Raw genomic sequence first — 21,565 nt, forward strand, 5'->3', positions numbered from 1 at the left:
ACAACTCTGACATACTTGTTAAGGTTTTCCTCCCCTCCTTACTCTACTTGACTTAGTTGACAAGGATTAACCAAAAAATATCATACCGATTGAAGTAGGCAGTACTAGTTAAAAGTGCAAGCATTGTGATTTCACTGTGACTTTCTCTGAAAGGAACATATTTTCCATCAGAGTATCATCGATTAAAAGAAACACAAGATTGACACAAAGAGAGGAAATAGACAAATAACTAAGCATTGACAGCAATACAACTTCCTCTTGGACTTCACCCTACTTGTCTGAGAAGCCAAACACAATCTCATGTGGAAACTATCCTATAACTGAAAGAAAGCAAACGAAAGGGAAGAAGCGGAGCGGAAAGAAAATTAAAGTGAAGTATTTAAGAGAAAACAACTAAGAAAATCAAAACTACTACTCCTAACTTAATCAAAGCATAGGCCAGACTTACGTGAAGTGATACTTCCAATGCAGCCACCAGTGCATTCGTTGGCCCATGTACGTGAGGGAATGCATGTCAAGAAAGATATTCAAACATAACAGCAAACAAACAAAAATAAGAAAATACAAACCAAAACATTCAAAGTTTGAAAGAACACGCAGAAAAGAAAGAAAGAAACGTGCATGCGAGACATTCTGCGGAGGCATGGTGGTGTTTAGACACATTGCGACTCGAAGACATGCAAGCACAAACTTTCGAACTGTGGAAACGGGCAAACATAAAGAAAGAAGAAAATTTTTGTTTTGCGACCATGCTCGCCACTTACGACTCCTCCAATGACTAGGCGATAGGATCATGTGACACAATGGAGGATGCGAAAATTGTAAACAAATTGATTTTCAATGTGTGCGACAGAGTGATGAGGAGCCTGGAAAGATTCAAACATATTTTTGATCGGAAGTGAAACTGACCTCAAGACCACAAGAACCTAACATAACCATCAACTCGGGCTGAAGTGCCTTGGCAGCTTGGGGAAGTTCCAACACCTTGGAAGATGGATCACCAAAGATCGGTGGCTTGGAAAGATCAAGAGCAGAAGAATCAGGATTGTGACCAAATGAATCAATGAAAAGGTCACAACAACAACGATCAAAAAGTTTAGGATCGTGAATATAGGCATTCTCATGATCTAACCAATCGCAAATAGGGGAGGATGGAAAACAAGAAATTTCACCCTCTATAGTTTTAGAAAGATAAGATGAGAGATTGGGAGGATCAGGAAGAAAAGATTTGTCCTCTCCACATTCAGATGAAAAATTGACATTCCACATTTTATGAGAATGATTGGAAGTAGTAACGTCAGCAGAAACTAAATTTTCACAAGATTCAAGAGGAACGACAAAATCGTGGAAAATGTTAGGATGATTCCTTTCTTCCCAGATGCACCCAATTTGTTTCTTTTCTCTTTTGGCACATGAAAATATACGGGGCTTCCAAATATTCTAAAATGAGAGACATCGGGTTTCTTACTAGTGAACATTTCTTTGGGAGTCTTGGAGTCTAATGCTTGATGAGGGCATCAATTTTGAACATACATGGTGGTATTTGCAGCTTCACCCCATAGAAACTTCGGAAGGCCTTGATCATGAAGCATGGCACGAACAACTTCTACAATAGAACGATTCTTCCTTTTAGCCACACCATTCTGCTCAGGAGTGTATGGCATTGTAATCCCTCTTAATGCCAGCTTCTTTGTAGTGATCTTGGAATTCATTGGATTCTCACTTGGGCATACCTGTCACCATCTGTCTCACATCAGGTAGGGCCTTATAATGAAGATGGCGAACCTCCGGTGCAATAGTTCAGATTGTAGAGATGTGTCGCAAGACATGGATCCCAATGGACTTCCTCCAACTTGATACAAAGTGTCAACCCTGAACCCAAAAGTAAAAGCATCCTTGAAATTTCTTTTCCAAACACGTACGTTTCCATCAATAAGAGCCACCTTGAATCCTTTACCTTCCATTGTTGAAATGGATACCAGGTTCTTCTTGAGATTGGGTACATAAAGTACTTCTTGCAAATGAATAGTGTTACCTTGATTCAATTAAAGGGTAACATTCCCTACTCCTTTCACGGGATAGGTGGCATCGTCTCCAAGAATGATCTCCAAGTTCGTCTCCTTTTCTATCAGACTAGAGAGGGTTTCCTTGTATCTGGTGAAGTGCCATGAGGCACCACTATCAGTCAGCGAATTTCCTTAAGTGTCCGGAGGAGAGGCAGTGGAGAGGGCCGATATAAGATAGTACTCTTTTTGCTTATTGTTAACAATATTAGATTCATCATACCTAGAGTTCCTTGATTGCTTGGAGGGTTGACCATTTCCTTGATGTCTCGCATTCCTTTTTCCTTTGCCATTGGACCAACCATTCCTTTTAATCGTTGTGGTTGAAGTTGCCCCTGGAGTTGTTATGATAGTCATCATCTTGAGGTGTATCCCTTTTATTAGTACACTCCCTTGCATAGGGGCCGAACTTATTGCAAACAAAGCATCTTCCCTTCCTTCCATTTTTGAATCCCGGTCTTCCTTGACTTTGCTTCTTTGACCCTGCATTGTTCTTCCTCTTGGCATGAGCGGAAAATGCAGTGGGGTTGCTTCTATTAGAAGGAATTTCATGCTCCACCATTCTTGTTTCTTCTTGACTGCATCTCGACATCAATTCTTCAAACCCTGGAATTCGATCAATGTTGAGTATAGTGGTTTTAAATACATACCACTCAGGTGGGAGTCCTCCAAGGGTGGTGAGAGTAAGTTCACGGTCAGGAATGACTTCTCCAGTGAAGAGTAAATCATTATTTATCTTAGTAATCCTCAAAAAATAGGATTGAATATCTTCGTCTTTTCCCTTCTTAATATCCTTCAACTTATTTTTGAGGAAGAGAATTTGATTAGCATTACTAACCTTGAACATGTCGACCAACCTGACGTATATCTCCTTGAAGGTCTTCAATTCGGAGATATAGGCCACCAGATGCTTGTCAATGGAATCCCTGATAATCTTCTTTGCTTTGACTTCAGCCTTATTGTACTTGGTCTTCGCAGCAGCCGGTGCATTTGAAGGAGGCTCAAGGATTTTACCCTGCACATAATCCATCACTTCCTTCTCTTCCAAGGTCAAATCAAGAGACATCTTCCATCCATGATAGTCAGATTTATCATGGAGCTTGTCTTCAGCCAGGAAGTAGGATGAGGAACCCATTGAGTCTTTTGTCCTTGTCCAACTGTCTTTGGTGATTGCTCTTTCACTCTTGCTTGGGCTTTGTCTTCACCTCAACTCTGATACCATGTTAATTTTAGGCAACAATGGTTTGTTCTATGCTTTAGAGCAATTTTATTTCAATTTCTTTAAGAGCCCAATACCAATTTCAGTTTAGCAATCACATCAACATGATAGTCAAATGCAAATAGAACATAAACATAAACAATAGAAGACAAGAGGACACAAGATGTGGCACCAGCCAGGGACAAACCCCAATGTGGGGAAACCCTTGATCAAATCTTCTTTTAGTCTTCAATAGTTCAGCAGAGAGAGATAGTACAATTTACAAATTCTGATAATTTATGACAACAGCAAAAGAGCCCTAACTAGAAAAGTCAACATTGGTCTACAGGGCAGATTTGACCCTCAAATATTTGGTCAACTTCAGTCAACTTCGGCCTCCAAACAGCAAGATGAAACAACCCTCAAAACAGTCAAATTCAGCCCAATCAAAGTCTGGTCAAACAGTCAACCTGTGATCACCCCTAACCACAGTCAACGCTCATCAAACAGAGGTCAAACAACCTCGAATTTCATGCCCAGAACTGCAGCCTACTCAAATAGAAATTCCTCACACAAAACCGCATTCAAAGATGGTCAACGCAATCAAAACAGCCTCCTACAAATTTGGTCAACGCCGGTCAATGATTGGAATGGAAAAGTACAGCCCTTCTCCGCACGTGTGGAGAGCTGCCCAGAAATCTGTACCCAATCATGTGGGAGAGAGAGATGTGTGAAGATGAAGTGTGTCCAAATGAGGAGGAGGCATCATGAGTTTATAGGCAAACGTTGAGGATGAATAGACATGATTGTTGGGTTTCTAAGCCTACATGAGTTTGTTGGCCGACCTTGACAATTTGTCCATAATCAAAATAATTCATAACTTCATTTGTACAAGTCAAAACGGGATGATCTTTAGATCAATACTACACCCTCTCAAAGAGAGGAATCCAAGAAAAATATCAGATGTCATAAATAAGATGACCCATGTGGAGTTTGGCCTTAGTTGCCAATTTTAAGGTAGTCAGATGCTCAGGAGACAATTGTAGCACAGAGACATAGTTGATTTAGTATTTTGGATGCTTCTTAGTTGCAGTCATTGCAACAGCAACAACAGCTTGAGAGGGAATGTTAGTTGCGTTGCAGTGCAAATGTAGAGTTGGCAATAGTACAGGATGTATAGTGCAATGTCTGTAGCAGCACAGATGCAACAATTTGGTTCAACTACAATCAATGGCAAATGAATTAGAGTTAGTACAGTAGTTGGTAGACAATGGAAGGCTGCTACAGTTGTCAAACATCAACAGCATGGTTGGAGGATGATGCAGAGAAAGGGTGTTGTGATAGTTGTGCAGCACTAGTTGGAGAGAACACCTTCCTCGCTAAAAGGGAGTGTTAGCTTTTGTACCATTGGATGGTGTTCTAGTCTCGAAACTTTGTGGAGGGGCTAAAACACGAGTTCTCCAAAACTTAGAAATCATTTCTAGAAATTCCACTTAAAGATGGTTCAATTAAATTAATTGACCATAATTAAAATTTCCTAAGTCTAACTTAGGAAAATGGTTAATTAATAGTAATTAATTGAGAAAGGTAAGAATTCTATAGAAACTCAAACATATGAACTTGGAGATGATCTCAACGATCGATTAAGTTTTAATCTTGGTCGTTGGAGTCCCAACTGGAGATTATAAGAAGAGATGGATGGGTAGATGGAGAACACACCAGTGCAGATACTCAATTGCCTAGGCAGCTTGAATTCCCAATAGTAGAAGTGATTTAGCAATAGAGATCGAGCTAATGGGTGAGTAGCAGGTGGAAGAGGGGCAATAATGCAGTATTCCGGAGGACCAATTCCAAAGAGTCAGAAAGAGGAGGCTGAAATTTTCTACAGGAAGCAATGGAGGGACTGCGCAGTTGCTTCAGCAAAGCAGTTCGATTGGGTTGAAGGGAAGGTCGTTTTCAGTTCCATATGCCATGAAGATTTTCCAGAGTGTCGAAGAGACATTCCCAGTCAGCAGCAAGCGGAACGCCTTGATTTGCAGGAATTCTAGGTTGAAAGTGTAGCAGACTGCGCAGGGGTGACGTAGAGGTTGTGCAAAGCAGGTTGGACGACTTACTTTTCAGAGGCAGTCAAGTCTCGGGATTGCTTGGAGAGAGGGTAAAATCCCTCAGTATATTTTTGCCAGTATTTCTCTTGGGTAGAATAGCCAGTTTGGCGACATTTTATTGTACTCAGAAATTTCGCTACATAATAATAATAAAAGCCCCCACTATTGCACTAGTTTTCCCACATTGGGTTTTTCCAGGGACATTTTTCCAAAAATAACAATGTCATATTTTTTTTGTGTGCTGGCATTTCTCAGTTTCCAACATTTTTATTTCCACAACATTTGTTTTTATTTGTTTAGAAATTGCAATGTGATTAATTCGATATTAATTAGAAAATTAATAAACTGAATAATGAGTTAGGAGAATTAAATCTAATTGTTGCATTTTAAGGAATTTTCACACTGATAGGGGGAAATTGAACCAAGTGCGCATTGGTGGCCACCTGCCTATTCCACTTGGACTGCCACCACTATTTCTTTCAGTTTTTCAGTTTCCTTAATTGTAGCAGAATTTACTATTTTGGAAAGTTTCTTGGGTCCTAAATTTCTGGACCCGTTTTGAGGCCCTAAACGACGTTTTTTGGAAAAACGGGCAAACATGAATCTTTGATTGATGTTTGCATTCGAAAGTTGTAGTCCTCGGATAGATATTTCTAACAAGGTATTGTGCACGTCAAACGAAGATCGTATGCCAAAGTTATGACCCCAGGAAGTTGATGTACCAATTTACCCAAATGGGGCCCATAGTTTGGCACTTCATCTCCTAGGGTTAGGTTTTTGGATGTTTAGGGTTTCCCATTGTTGTTCAATAATAAATAAGCCTTCAAGCCTCATTGTAACACAGTTCAGAGGCATGTAGCCGCCACATCTCTTCTCAGAGATAAGCTACCATCGCCCGAGCTAGCTTATTTCCATTCTATATGTAAGCATATTTCAGTTATGTGATATTAATTAAATGAAGTTTTATTTCTGATGCATCTTTGTGTTTATGTTTATATCTGTATTTTGTTGCATTCCTGCATAAGTCCGGATCAGTGGTATCAAAGCGAGTCTTCTCTTTCTCTGTTTTTCTTTACATGTCCCAACCGAGATCAGGGGAGTTAGGGCGTGAACTGGTTGACCCTCTGCAAGACCGACCTCGCAAAACCCGACAGCCTCCCATGGTGAAAGAAAATAAAGACCAGGGAGCAGGACATCCCTTCAAAATAGTGCTCGAAGAAGCCCTCGAGAGACAAAGGAACGCAACGATGGACAACTTTGCCCAGATCCTTCGACAGATGCCACAGGTAACGCATCTTTATTTGGCAGCCATTCTTGAGGCACCACTCCCTTCAACGTACAAGTCAAGTTTGACATTCCCATATTTGAAGGCCAGATACATGCAGACGCCATAGATAGATGGTTAAATCTATTGGAAGGGTATTTTTCGGTTCATGATTTTTCCAATAGGGAAATATTATTTTTGCACTCCTCAAAGCTGCCCCCCACGTCAAGCACTGGTGGGAAACCTACTATGAGTAGAAGGATGAGAGGAAACCCTCACTGTTTTCAGCCGCACCCACTTGAACTCATTCTGAGACGTCATCAAGGAGCAGTATTACCTTGTCGAGAGCTACGAAGATAAGTACATAAAGTTGACCACACTACGGCAGGGAATGGACCAAGACGTGTCGGAGTTCACAAATATTTTTCATACCGTTCGCACGAAGTTGGGTATCAAGGATTCTGCACGACATCTCGTACTCAAGTACCACGGTTGTCTACACAAATACATCCATGATGAGATGGAGTTCCTAGACATCGCCTCACTTAGCGTCGCCTACTGATATGTTGTCAAGATCGAGCAGAAGTTTAAACATAAGAAGTGATACTTTGGATCTTCAAATCTGACGCAAGGGAAAGGCGCCCCCAAACCGCAGAACAAAGGACAAAGCCAACGCGAGGTAACCCAAGACAACCCGTCGAAGACGCAAGCAAATAACAACACTACGAAGACAAAGATGGGCACAGGAAAGTGGTGTGAGTTCCATAAGAGCCCCACTCACAACACAAGTGAGTGTTGAGCCAAACAGTCACTAGTGGCCGAGTTGAAGGCTTCAGAATCAAATGCATGTTCCGACTCTGTGTAATGTCCCTTCTTAAATTATTTTGGAACAGGATTAATTTCTACATTTTGGGGCCGATTTTGGAGTTGATGGGGCCCATTCGATTTTATTAGGAGGCTAGACTTAGTAGAAGTTATTTCGATGTGGTTAATTTGTACGTGGGGGCCACCCACACTAGGAGAATACGCATTCCCTAGTTCGATTTTCATGGAGGGGAAAATAGAGGGAAAAGTGCTCCATGAAATCTATATAAGGAAGGAAACTCTCCTCATTTCAACATCTTATCTTTTGACATATTGAACTCAACCTTAGTTGCTTGAGCTGCTTACCTGGGTTGCTGTGTTGTTTAGCACACGAGTGTCTCCGAGCGGAGATCTCAACCCTTGCTTCGGTGGAATTCGAGTGCCACACTAGGAAGGCAATTCGTACTACCTTGGAGGAGAGTCGATGGAGTTTCACAGACATATCATTCAGCATTTGTCTCAGCCAGTGCATGTTACTGGAGAACGTAGAAAGGGAACATGCAGGTGTTGCTTGTGGGTTCATCCAGGCAGCAACTGTCGGGGGAGTTTGGGCATTGAAGTTACAGTGGAGGATCAACCTTCCGGGAAAGTTTTAGAGCAGGAGGTTGTTCAATTGGAGTAGTTCGATTTACAGTCACCTGGGCCTACACAGAGAGCCATCACTAGGCTCACGTGGGAGTTGGAGGAAGGAATTGTAGAGCTAGCGCTGGCCGGGAGGAGGAAATCACTTGGAGGGCCATTTGAGGAGGATTGCTGGAGTTGGGAGAGCAGAGATTGACAGGATCAGTCACAGCAACAAAATTCGAAATTGGAGAAGGGCCATGCTGTGAAGGGTCAAATTTTCAAGGCTGGAACCAAGGGAAACACTTTCTGCGTTTTTATGGGTTTTGGGCAAGGATCACACTCTTAATTTTATAGAATTTTTTGGGCAAATCTAAGGGGTTAAACAGGGGTCCCAACTCAACGAGCAGCTAGAGGAGCTAAGGGGAATTTGGGCCAATATTTTGAGGTCAACATTTGGCCAATTCCTTCGTGGGTAATTCTGGGTATTTGGTGGAGAGGCCGGGGTTAATTTTCCGTAATTTTCTAAGCATCGGAGGTAGGGTTTCCAGCAGCATCTTTGCAACAGACAACACAGTTTCACAGGGGCAGCGCAGGGCATCATTGCAGCAGTTATTGTGCAATCTGGGCTTGACATATTACCACCTGGGCTTGATCACACTTGCCATTGAGGCAAGCCTAAGTGCACCACTTCCACATTATTGTACTTTTCTCCCAGATTATAATAAAATGGCTCAGATGTTGGATATTCCTAGACTTCTTATGGGTGTGCATAGAATGTTTCAATTTTATGATGTTGTTTATATTATTTGCTTTCAATAGCACTATTTTCCTTAGTTTCGAACATTACACTCTGAAGTCAGAACCCGATAAAGGGAATGACAAAGGGAAGCAGATTATTGATGCGAGCCCAGCGCCACTGTTGCCACCACCAAGATCCAGAAGATTGAACCCGAAGATCCAGAGGAGGGGGAGCATCTCTTCCACTCACAGATGTGGGTGAAGGGTTTGTCGTTGCAATTCATTGTCGACAGCAGGAGCCAAAAGAAGCTCATTTCAGCAGAGGTGATGAAACGGTTGGGACGACCGACCACACCACACCCGCATCTGTACACCATCGGATGGCTTCACCAAGGACGAGATCTTCGCGTCAGCGAGCAGTGTCGCCTTCCCTACAACATCAAGCCTTTCACGGATGAGGTATTGTGTGATGTTGCTTCTCTTGAAATTTGTGATGTATTACTAGGCCAACCATACTTGAGGAAGTGTCATGTTGTATATAAGTCGAAGCCTCGCACTGTTATTATTTCTTTGGGTAATAAGTTATACAGGATACCAGAGGTAGCCCCGCCCACCGCCATCTCTTTGATCTCTGCTAAGCAACGCAGTAAGATCATCTCCCTGACTGGGAAATTTCTTTTCGTTCTGATTCGCTCACAAAGTAAGGGAAAGATCGTGGCCACATCCATCGCCCCCAGAAAGGGCTCCTCCACGCAGCAGAAGCAAGTGGATACTATCGTGGAAGAATACAGGGACATCTTCTCCTCACCCACAGGGGTACCCTTGCACTGTCAGGTCAAGTATTCGATCGATCTAACTCCCATAGCACCTCTACCCAACGGGCCGATATATCGTCGCTCCCTTCTAGAAAATGAAGAGATCAAGCTGCAAATCCAGGAGTTGCTGCAAAAAGGGCACATCCAACCAACTTCCTCACCTTGTGGGAGCCCAATTGTACTTGTACAGAAGAAGGATGGGACTTGGAGCCTTTGCATTGATTATCGGGCACTAAACAAAATCATTGTCAAGAACAAGTATCCAATCCCACAGATTGATGACCTTTTCGACCAACTCACAGGAGCTAAGTATTTCAGCAAGATCAATTTGAAGTCTGGCTATCACCGGGTTTCAATAGAGCCCACAGATGTATGGAAGACCGCCTTCAAATCCAAGGAAGGCCTTTTTAAATGGTTGGTTATGCCCTTCGGGTTGACAAATGCCCCTGCTACTTTTATGAGGCTAATGGATGACATCTTGCGGCCCTTCATCAATTCATTTGTGGTTGTTTACTTGGATGACATCCTCATCTTCCGCAAGAGTTGGGAAGAACACTTGCAACACATTCGGCAAGTCCTTCAAACCCTGCAGCAGCAGAAACTGTGTGCCAACTTGGAGAAATGCACCTTTGGCATGAGCCAAGTCCAATATTTGCGTTACATCATAGATGAGCGAGGCATGCTTGTGAATCCGACTAAGATCCAAGTCATTCGGGATTGGCCAGCCCCGACCACTTTAACAGAGCTTCACAACTTTTTGTGCCTTGCAGATTTTTATCAGAGGTTCGTGTTGGGATTCTCGCATATCACTTGGCCTTTGAGTTAGATTACCAAGGGCGGAGCGAAAGCAAAGTTTTCCTGGTCTGAGTCCCAACAGAAGGTGTTCGTTGAGTTGAAGCGCTGCCTCTGCTCTGCACCGGTACTCACATTACCAAACCTACAGCAGCCATTTGAAACTGAGACAGACGCCTCCGACTATGTTATTGGTGCAGTCCTCACCCAGCGCTGGCATCCAATGGCCTATCATAGTGAGACACTTTCCGATACAAGTTCCTGAACACATTCTGGTCAAGCCTCTAGACACTGTTGGACACCAAGCTCACCAAGTCGACTGCATTCCATCCCCAAACTGATGGCCAAACAGAGGTCGTCAACAGGATGATAGTGCACATACTCCGCATGTACAACTCCAAGCATCCACGAACTTGGGATGAGAGTCTTCCCTATGTGCAACATAGTTATAACAGAGCTCTCCATAGCTCAACTGGTCGTAGTCCCTTTTAAGTGGGTCTAGGATTTCAACCATTGCATCTGATTGATGTTGCCATGCCTCATGCGACTACACAGACAGAATCCACACATGTATGGTCTGAGGCTGATAAAGCAACCATATTTATTGAACGCATCCAACACATCTGCCAACAGGTTCACGACATCTTGGAGAATTCCAATGCTAAGTACAAGAAATGACATGATCAACATCAGGTGCCACAAAAGTTTCAGGTAGGCGACAAAGTTTGGTTACATTTGCAGAAGGAGCGCCTCGCTGGGCCCCACCACAAGCTTCACCCACTCCGATATCGACCTTAGACCATCACAAAGGCTATAGGGGACAATGCTTTCGAGCTCAGCATTCCACCATTCCTTGGCCTGCACCCAGTGTTCAATGTAGACCGACTTCGACCATACTGTCCACCATTACTGGACACATCAAACATTGCAGAATAGCTCACACCAACAGAGTCAAACGCAGATTGCATGGAACAAGCCACAACTGATCGAATCATGGACACACAAATCAAGAGTACTCGCCAACAGCAAATACGACTATATCGGGTTGTCAAAGCTGGCCAACTCCTGCACCAAGGCAAGTGGCTCACCAAGGACCAAGTTCAGCAGAAGTTTCCCCATCTCATGAAAGCACTCAACGCAATGGGGACCATTGCTTCCTAAGGGAGGAGGACTGATCTAGGTGGATATTGGTGGCCACCCACCTATTCCACTTGAACTCCCACCATTATTTCTTTCAATTTTTCAATTTCCTTAATCGTAGCACAATTTACTATTTTTGGTAGTTTTTCGACTCCTGAACTTCCGAAGCCGTTTTGAGGCCCTAAACGATGGTGTTTTTTTTTAAATGGGCAAACAAGAGCCTTTCACTAATGTTTGCATTCGAAAGTTGTAGTAATCAGATAGATCTTTCTAACGAGGTATTGTGAGCGTCAAACGAAGATCGTATGCTAAAGTTACGACCACGGGAAGTTGATGTACCAATTTACCCAAACCCCAAGTTTGGCGCTTCATCTCCTAGGGTTAGGTTTTTGGATGTTTAGGGTTTTCCATTGTTTCTCAATAATAAATAGGCCTCCGAGCCTCATTGTAACACAATTCAGAGGCATGTAGCTGCCACATCTCTTCTTAGAGATATGCTACCATCACCCGAACTAATCTATTTCCATTTTGTATGTAAGCATATTTCAGTTTTGTGGTATAAATGAAATGAAGTTTTATTTCTGTTGCATCTCTATGTTTATGTTTATATCTGTATTTTGTTGCGTTCTTGCATAAGTCTGGATCAAGATTGACGGTCGTCTACTAGCTTGAAAGGTATATCAAGTGAGCCAGAGCCATAGCCATTACCAAAGGCTAGAGCCATAGTCAACTAGTGCTAGAGTCAAAATTGTAGCCAAAGACAAATTCATGTTCAATGAGCATGACTTGGTTGGGACCTTGCCTTAAACCACCACCTGTAGAAGACTCCAACTTCTACTACCCATCTCACCAGTTTGTGGTCCTCTTCATAATATCATCAAAAAGCACTTCCACTTCACAAAAGAATTTAGCTTCTAGCCACATTCGGAATTGTTCTAGGAATTGTTTCGAATCAAGTTCCAAAGTTGGTGGACAACCTTAAAACACCACCAGTAGAATACTTTAACTTCTACTACCTCATTTGGTTTGTGGTCTTCCTAAAACCACCAATTCAGAGAACAAATCTACCCATTGAGTAATGTTCCCGGTAAATTAATCGCTCGAAAAGATGAAGTAGCCTATCAATCCCCGTAGGCTATAGTCTGTGGTAAAGGGGAAACCCCAAAAAATCCCACTGTGGGGCAAGTTTTGGGGCTTTTGTGTGAAAAAACACAAAGTTTGTGCTTGAAGTAAAGTTTATTCAATCAATTAGGAAGGTGAAACCCCTCTAGGAAATCTATAAATATGGTAAGATTGAATTCATTTAAGATTATCATTGAATTGAATCATTTATCTGTGTTTTTTTAGACTGAGGCTCTGAGGGTTTTAAGACCCCTTGACTTCTTGACAATTTCGGTGGTGAAAGATTCCACCCTAGTTGTCATCTACTTTTCTTCTTTCTCTCTGTTGGGTACCAGGATTCTATCTGAAGCAAAGAATTTTTAGGGACTAAATTTTGTTTGGCACAGGAACTCTGTCAGGGAAAAAGCAAGGGTCTAGATTGGTGTTTCGTCTTTCCTAGACTGATTCGGAATTTGGGGCTCTAGTTGAGGCAGCAAGATCTATCTTGCCTTTGTTTCATTCTTCTGAATTCTAGACAAGACAGCAGAATACCTTTGTGATCATCTTGGGTTGACAGCGGAAGCCTTTCACTCTTTGTGGAGTCACAGTTATATTTTAATACAGGCAATGAAGTCTTCTCTCTCCGTGATTAATTTTTGAGACAACTTGGAGGACTCTGTCACCTTGATCCCACCTAGAAAAGAAAGGGTCACGAAGGAAAAATAACCAGACGGGAATACAACGAGCCATCCTGAGCTAACTGAATCAATTGGGGCCTCACACAGCGAAGAATTCCACCGGCAAAGTTGATTTTTACCCGTGGTCATTGATTCAACATTTTGACAAGATGAAGCAAGGTTCTGAGTTATATGTGATAAGCAGCGACATTAATCTCTCTCTCGTACAAGAAATACACTTTTGTTCATCTTGTTTGTCGTAGAATGAAATTCTCAAGAGGATACTGGAAGAATTAACCTTCGAGAAGGTAAGCAAGTCTGTGGCTAATCAAGTTTGTAGCAGTGCAGATCTCTGTGGCAGAACAATTGGCATCGAAAGGTTGAGTATGATCGACTCATGTCAGGAGTTCTGGTTGAATATTGAAATATATTCACCTTTTAATCAGTTGTGCTACATTTTCATTAATGTGGGGACAATTACATTAGCTTTAATTATTTGTGCTACTTTTCATTAGTGTGGGGAAAGTACATTACTTTGAACTATTTGTGTTATGTTTCTCAGTGTGGGATTATTGCATTCATTATATGTCATACTACTTATTCATTTTGTCGCTTATTTAAGAGAGTTTGTTCAATTTGTCACATCCGTAAGAGGGTTGAATGTAGATTCTATTAATTGCATGGAATTATTGTGTATTGGGAAAAAATTGTAATAAACCTAGCATCTTCGTACACAAATAAAAAAGGGGGGGGTGTATTGCCCTAGTATATTACACATTGGTTGCCATACACTTTTGTATTTCAACGCTCTTCTTGGACTCATTTACACCCCTTCCAATTAAGGGGCAGGGGGGAATGTTGGAAGCATAATCCTCTTGGATTATGCAAACTTGGGTCATTCACTTTAACAGATAGTGAAAATCCTCAAGTGAAGACCAACGATCATAGAAGTCCAAGAGACCTCTTGGTAGATGAAACCAAGGGTCACACAAAATGTAATTTTATATGTATGTTTTGTGAATAATATGCATCTCACGTTGACCCTAATTTGCAGTCTTTTTTTTCGTGAGTGTTTAACACCATGCATGAGTTGAACTCCCATAGTAAACTACGCCATGCATAAGGTAATCACTTCTAGAATAGTGTGCCACATACAACAGTGAATTGCCATAATAAATGCATCTCACATGCAAGGAATCTTTCTCCCAAGTGTGCATATCACATGTGTTGTCGATCACTTGAATGTGTGTCTTCATAAACACTGCACCTTCTTGCGAATCTCTCCCAATGATGCGCCCACTCTCTAGAAAAGGCCAAGCCATCAGTAACTCAACCAGTTGATGGACAATGGAAAATAAGTCCAGAGCGTAAGAAGGTGAACTAACATGGTGATCCACCTCCACTGATTGCTTAGCCCAAGTGTAATGTTCCTAAACAGAAATGTAAGTGATATACAAAGCATGCAAACAATCCAGCAATCAGAAAAACGAAATATACATTAAGCACCCATGGAAACACTGGAAATAGAGAACTGCTGAGCCATTTTATTACTTTTTCAGGAACAAATACAATAGTATAATAGAATGGTGTACTTGGGCTTGTCTCAATGGGCAAGCATGACAAAACCCAAGTGAAAAAATGTTGAATTGAAGGCTGCTACCACTGTTGCACCAAACCAAACTGCCCTGCCCCAGAAAACTACTCTGTCTGTTGACTTCAAAGGGCTAGAATCACTGCTTCTCGTGCTCAGAAAATTATACGATTTCAGTCGCTTGCTCCTTGGCCTAAACCCAGAAAAATCCATGAAGGAATTGGCCAAATGTTGACCTGGGAATTTTAGCCCAAATTCCCCTTAGCTCCTCTAGTTGTTAGCCTGCTAGTTGAGTTGGGACCCCTGTTTGACTCCTTAGATCTGCCTAGAAAATTCTATAAATTTAGGAGTGTGATCCTTGCCCAAAACCCAGAAAAACCCATAAAGGGTTTCCCTTGGTTCCAACCTTCAAAAATTGACCCTTCACAGCTTGGCCCCCCTCCAATCTTGAATTTTGTTGCTGTGACTGATCCTGTCAATCTCTGCTCTCCCAACACTAGCAATCCTCCTCAAATGGCCCTCCAAATGATCTCCTACTTCTCCCGGCCAGCTCCAACTCTACAATTCCTTCCTCCAACTCCCACGTGAGCCTAGTGATAGCTCTCTGTGCAGGCCTAGGTAACAGTAAATCGGGCTGTTGGGATGTTGGCTATCTTGGCTCCAAACTCGCAATAAAGGTTGGCCCTTTGCTGCTCTCCCAATCCTCTAACTCTCCATGCAAATGCTTGAAAACTGATAGCTCCAAACTCCCCTTGTGTATTCTCTAGCTAGCCAGAAATACACACTCCCTGTTGTCACTGAATGGTAGTGATGTAACACACTCCCGGAACTCCTGAAATACTTATGGAACTGCCTCTCTAGGGCGGGCACGAATGGTCCCCCGAAGTAGATGTTGAATCTCCCGCTTGAGAGATTCGTGGCTAAATAGCCGGTTGACTCAGCGAAACAGTAGAGCAAACAATCAACTAATTTTGATTGCAAGGTGTAAAAATGAATCCAAAATGAGAGTTGCTCCCTCCTTATAACTCCTTGGGCCTCCCTAGCTTCATGTGGGCCCCTCCATCCACCTATTCGACTTTCCCTTCAAGCTATTCGAATGGGCCAATTCGAACTCCCATGTGGATGGCCCCCACATTCCACTAGCAACCAAATAAAGTCGAATTGCCTCCCAAGTCCCTAAATTGATTATTATGGGTTCTCTTCCTTAGCCAAAATTGTGCAGAATTGTGTAGCAGCACCCTCTTACAAATGTGTTTGAGAAGGGATGATGATCCAAATCCTGCAGTTCTCGTGTAGGCTTGAGTTATTATTGATTTATCATAGAATTCTCAAGCTTTGTGTCCCTTGTGGCAATTATTAATGTTTACAGTATGCCCTCAGTAGTAAATACTGGACTGGAAGGTAGTTTTATCAATCTTTAAAGGGTATTTTGTATATTTAATGGCCTCATTTTTGTCCCTTTGGAGTTTTTGCAAATCAGACATTTAATATGTCTCTTTATGATTCCATGGCGGTGGCTGATGTAATCTGCGACCCTTTTCTTATAAAATGTTATTTGTACATGATGTTACACTGTTTGGAATGATATAGGAAGCATTGAGACAGAGAGAGTATTCAAATACTGGATGAAGCTGACAGTGGTATATTTCTATTGCCATGTGGATTGATTGGCCTAAATTTGTTGTTTGAAGTGAGATTTTAGATGTTGCTTCTAAAATGCTGTGGCCCTCATTTTTCCTAATTTTTAGGTGATTCCTTACATATTTTAATACATTCATTGCATCTCTTTCATAAGATCATCTACATGCACATCCATGTCCACACTGTCAATGCTTTTGATATTGGTCATTCTGCATCAGGAAATAATGATAAGTGATCTGGAATTTTTGATATATTTAGTGTCGTTTAGATTTTAATAAATTGGACAATAAAGCTAGGTAGATAATGATTGCTAGGTGGTCTGGACAGAAATAAATTTGGTGTCCTTTAAATTTTAATAAATAGGACTAAAGGCAGATAATGTTGAGAACAGGAGGTCATGGTTTTAAGTTTTAACTCCAGTGGGGACCTTTGGGAATTATTAATAGTTATATTATAGAAAAATATTGCTAGGATATTCTAGACCTTTTGTTAATTATTTCTAATGTCCATTCTGTTTATTTTCCTACTCCATGCCCTTGTTATGTCTAGTTTGTTATGGATAATAATGTCAAGAGCGAGGGAAAGCAAATTGGCAAAAAAATTGGTGTCAGATAAAGCTTATGAGCAAAAAAATAAAATACAAACAGGAAAAGAATGTGTGGATTCCATGGTGCATGAAGTTGAGAAAATGCACTCAGCATTGTTGACAAAGAGGCTGTTTACGCTATGGGAAAGAACACTTGTATGCACTTACAAACAGGAAGTTATAATCAGGTGTTTGTACTGCGGCACTAATTGCTGCATATGAATATACCATCAACTGATCTAGTTAAAGTACTAATAGCATCTACTATTATGGATCTCCACCTTGAAAGAATGTTAACCTGAATTCTATGGCCATTTAAAAGGATGAAGGTGATAGAACGAAGCCACCTTTGACCATCATTGTGCTTGTGTAGTAAATGCAAAGATGGACACAATCATGTGACAACAAACAGGCATAAGGCTAGTGAACGAAGCAGAGTCATAAACAGAAACTGTGGGGGGCAAGAATAAATACGTAGTTTCCAAATTTATATTTTGACACATGACATATTTTAAGCAAATCAAAATCAAAACCCGTGACATAATTTGTACAGATCCAGAGAAAGGGATATCCAGAAATAGCTTCTTGGGTTTTCATTCAAATCCACCTGACTTTTTGCATTTCTATATCTGAACAGTGACAAGTAACAGAGAAGACCCAGAGTTGGAAGAAAATTTAACAAAACAAAAAACAACAGAAAAAAAGAACGGTCCAATATCAAATAGCCTGCTAACAAAACCAGTCATGTGCATGCTAGGATTAAAAATATCTGCAACTGGATAACTTTGAATAAGAATAGAAACATGTACAATAGGAAACAAAACTTACCCCATAGAAGGCAACAGGACTTTGAACGAAGGAACTCTGGCCATATGTTTTGGCAAGATCAGGAATGCATACATGCGCATCTTCCATGTTTTCACGACCTCCTATATCAGACCAGAATCCAGAACGGAGGACTGGCATAAAGTCTGTTGCCACAGATTCTCTATTTTTTATTACTGCCATGTTCGCCTGAATTTCCAAAAAATGTAACACCTTATTTTTTCTGAACACAGGGTTTTCATACCTCAAGGCAATTGCAATAGCCAACTCAGTGTCTACATATTCTTCCATCAGGTCGAAGAAATTTCAAAACAGGTATATGTACTTCAAAAGGAACTTTCAATGGTAACAAACATATCAAATCAAAGAAATTAGAAGCAAAAAATGGTGAAGGCAATCCATTTTATTAAATTCAACAATCAATAAGGATGACATAGAAATCCACCTTTTTTTGCAGTTCTAAAATGTGTATTGCTGCAATTTATCTAATATTTGTTCCAACTGACAAGGAGAAAACAAATCTATAAGATGCCATCAAAATAATGGATGCAAATTGACTGAAAAAGGGAAAAAAATAACATAATACAAAATTCAAATTACACTACCACCACTGAAAGACATATTGATATAAGCAAAAGTTACAACACACAACCCCAAGTTACAACAACTACACAATGTATCTGGAGTCTGGACATGACAGCTGTATGAAAGTGAAGTGACCCATTAACTTGCAAATGTTTGGAACTGCAAAACATAGATGAAAAAATCGCAAAAAACACAATTCCAAACAGAAAACAGGAAATCGCCTCCAAAAAATCACAATTTTTAGCAAAATTTGTGACATCACGATTTTTCCTAAAAATCACCATGTTTCAAGTAAATATTGCTAAAAGTCACCAAGGCTTGAAAAAAAGACCAATATGTGCCTGAATTTTAATTCTTTCGTCATTTCTTTGACTTTATTTTTTGTTGGAAGCTATACCCAGCAATATTAGTTAAGTCAAACGACATTGACATTGAGGTTGATCTAATTAGAGATGCTTAAAGCTTAGTGGTGATAATGGAACAAATAAAATTCAAAATCAACATTACAAGCTCATCACCATATAAAGATGCCAGCTTACAAATGTTGTTAAGATAGGCTACTAAAATTTAGAAATATGAATATTTTATTATTTGCTTACAACTTTATCAAAATCATACATTCGCAATCTGTAGGATCTTAAGAACATCATCCTTGTGATTTGGGATTTCCTAAGGCCGTTATGTTCATTAAGATTTGGAGGGCAAAGAAAGTAAATGTAGTAAAGTTTATAATAACTGTCTATGAGAAAACAGCGACATCATTAGCTGATACAAAAGTAACAATTGGAAAAAAGAGAACAAAATTTCAATCATCCCATTACACATCACTAATAGACTTTTTAAAATATTAAAATCTGAGCAACAATTTTTCTCTTGGCAGTTGGCACCATTTATTGAATATTGATTTCAACTCTGTTATTAGTGTACACAGTTATTTTTACATGAACAAAATTGCAAAGAAATCATTTTAATACAATGATCCATTAACAAGGGACTTATAGCCCATGCACTTAATCAACACGGATCCTCGGAGAAATTAACTTCTGATCTCTATTCTTGGTGCAATTCTGAGCACAAGCCTTCGCAGCCTCAACAGGCGGACAAAACTCTGTTAATGCCCAATATATGGACAGACCTCTAGATACAATAGCCGAAATCAGACTTCTTGCTGGAAATTCATTACCAAGGATGAATGGCTCTGCTATAATGCATTCAGATTCATACTCTATTTTTCAGATTTGGTTCACAGCTCCATTTGTGAAAAAAAAAAGGTCCAACAATTGTACCAAACATTTGTAACTCTGTCAATGCTGAGTTCTAAAGCTTCAAGGCATGTTGAATAAAAACTTTAGCACTCTAAAAGCCCATTCTTCATACCTTACAGAATACACTGCAGGACAATCAAATCAAACAGGCTAGAGGATGTTTTCATTGACTGAATGAATAGGATGAATGGCTGTAAGTATTACTCTACAGCACTGGCACTTGTGGGATTCAAACCAAACACAATTAAATAGTTACCAACCAAATCCATAGAATGCTTGAAAACCATTCACCACAGATTCTAGTTTCATTCAATTAATTAATAAAATTCCACTGGAGCTTTCTCATACAGCATGGTTTTCCTCAATGGTCTGATTGTAGGTTTCATACCCATTGTAAGACACTACAAGACTAAATGCCCCTTGGTTGGAATGTGCAATACTGGAGTGACGTATGTATCAATGAGCCGGCCAACCAAGAAATAGAACACCATGGTCTCTTGCATTTGGGTGCTGTAGCATGGTATTGGAACTCAATTAACATGTAATAAATACCCAGAAAACAAGTGATTGCAAGAATGACTGTAGAATGTGGTCAAACAGTGAACTAGAGTTGATTCCCGAGCTCAAGCAAATGGGTAATATCAGCATTGAAGGCCATCACACAACACAAGACAATTTGGTATATGCCAGCAAAACAGAGCTCTAGGTCATGTTGAATTTTGTAACTATGGTCAGTCTTCATAATGTATATTTTCATCATTAATGTATTTATTATAAGCATGTTCTTCATGCTCAAAAGAAAATTATATTATTTGTATTTGTCAAAGAAAAAATTAGAAGGCTTGTTCTTCAAGCCCTTCCAAAACAGAAAATTTGAATTTATATTATGTGTCATGGCTCCACAAGATGACCAAATTGGCCCCTCCTGGTCAAGTCGGCCTGGCCCCTTGGAGACACACATTCGACCCTGCTGGATGACTATATATAAGCATTTGACCTCCATCCAAAGTGCAATTCAGATCTCCTATTCAAGATTTGTCTGAGACAAGCGAAGAGACTAATCTGAGGCTAAAGAGAAGTTTATGAAGCAGGACAAAGGATTTATGGAGCAGGACGAATCTCTGTGCTGAACATTTATCTCTGTGAAGGGGCCGAAATTTTCCGAGGCATCTTTCCGTGGTAAGGCCAAATTTCTGTGCATGATTTCTGAGGAAGGGTCCAAAATTCTGTGAAGAAGAGAGGCCGAATTTCAGACCTCAATTGCAGACCTTTGACTGAGTTTTGTGGAGGACTAACTTGGCTTCTAGGTGGATTGCTGAGGTTGTCATCTTGCTGGTAAGTTTGTCTATGATCTTGACTTTGATATCTCTTTTGTTGAATTGATTCTACAAGGAAAGGATTGGTGGGCTTTTCCCCATGTGGATTTTCCCAAGCTAAATTCTTGTGTTTTTGTGTGGCTGTATCTTTATGATCCTTATGGCATTTTTTGTTTTACTGTTGAGCTCCTCTTTGTAATTACTTTATGATGGAAAAGATCTTAAGAAAAGAATTAGCCTAACTAAATTCATACGAAGTAATTATTAGTATACAGGATGCCCTAAAAATCACCATGGTATCAGAGCTAGGGTATGAGGAGCAGCCTTGAAGCAATAAGTTTTGAGTAGATCCAAAAGAGAACAAGAGCTGTTTTTGTGTCCTAAATCAAAGGATCTCTGTGATACTGATGTTTAATTCAAGAAGACCGTGAATCT

The 21,565-nt window shown here is 40.6% G+C and overlaps 1 protein-coding gene across 1 annotated transcript in view; it reads right to left on the reverse strand.

Annotated features, from left to right (window-relative positions):
• LOC149222485 (putative protein phosphatase 2C 27) overlaps positions 1–18,148 on the reverse strand; it is a 75,440-nt gene extending 57,292 nt beyond the window's left edge. Inside the window, exon 1 of the mRNA XM_089383116.1 lies at positions 17,968–18,148. Within this exon, the coding sequence (XP_089239242.1) occupies positions 17,968–18,147 (180 nt within the window). The 5' untranslated portion in view covers position 18,148. The remainder of the gene's footprint in view (positions 1–17,967) is intronic.
• Between the last annotated feature and the right edge of the window lie 3,417 nt (positions 18,149–21,565).

The sequence above is a fragment of the Pinus tabuliformis genome, chromosome Q (assembly GCF_031772625.1).
Source record: "Pinus tabuliformis cultivar Carrire ecotype Pingquan chromosome Q, CPIR1, whole genome shotgun sequence".
NCBI lineage: Eukaryota > Viridiplantae > Streptophyta > Pinopsida > Pinales > Pinaceae > Pinus > Pinus tabuliformis.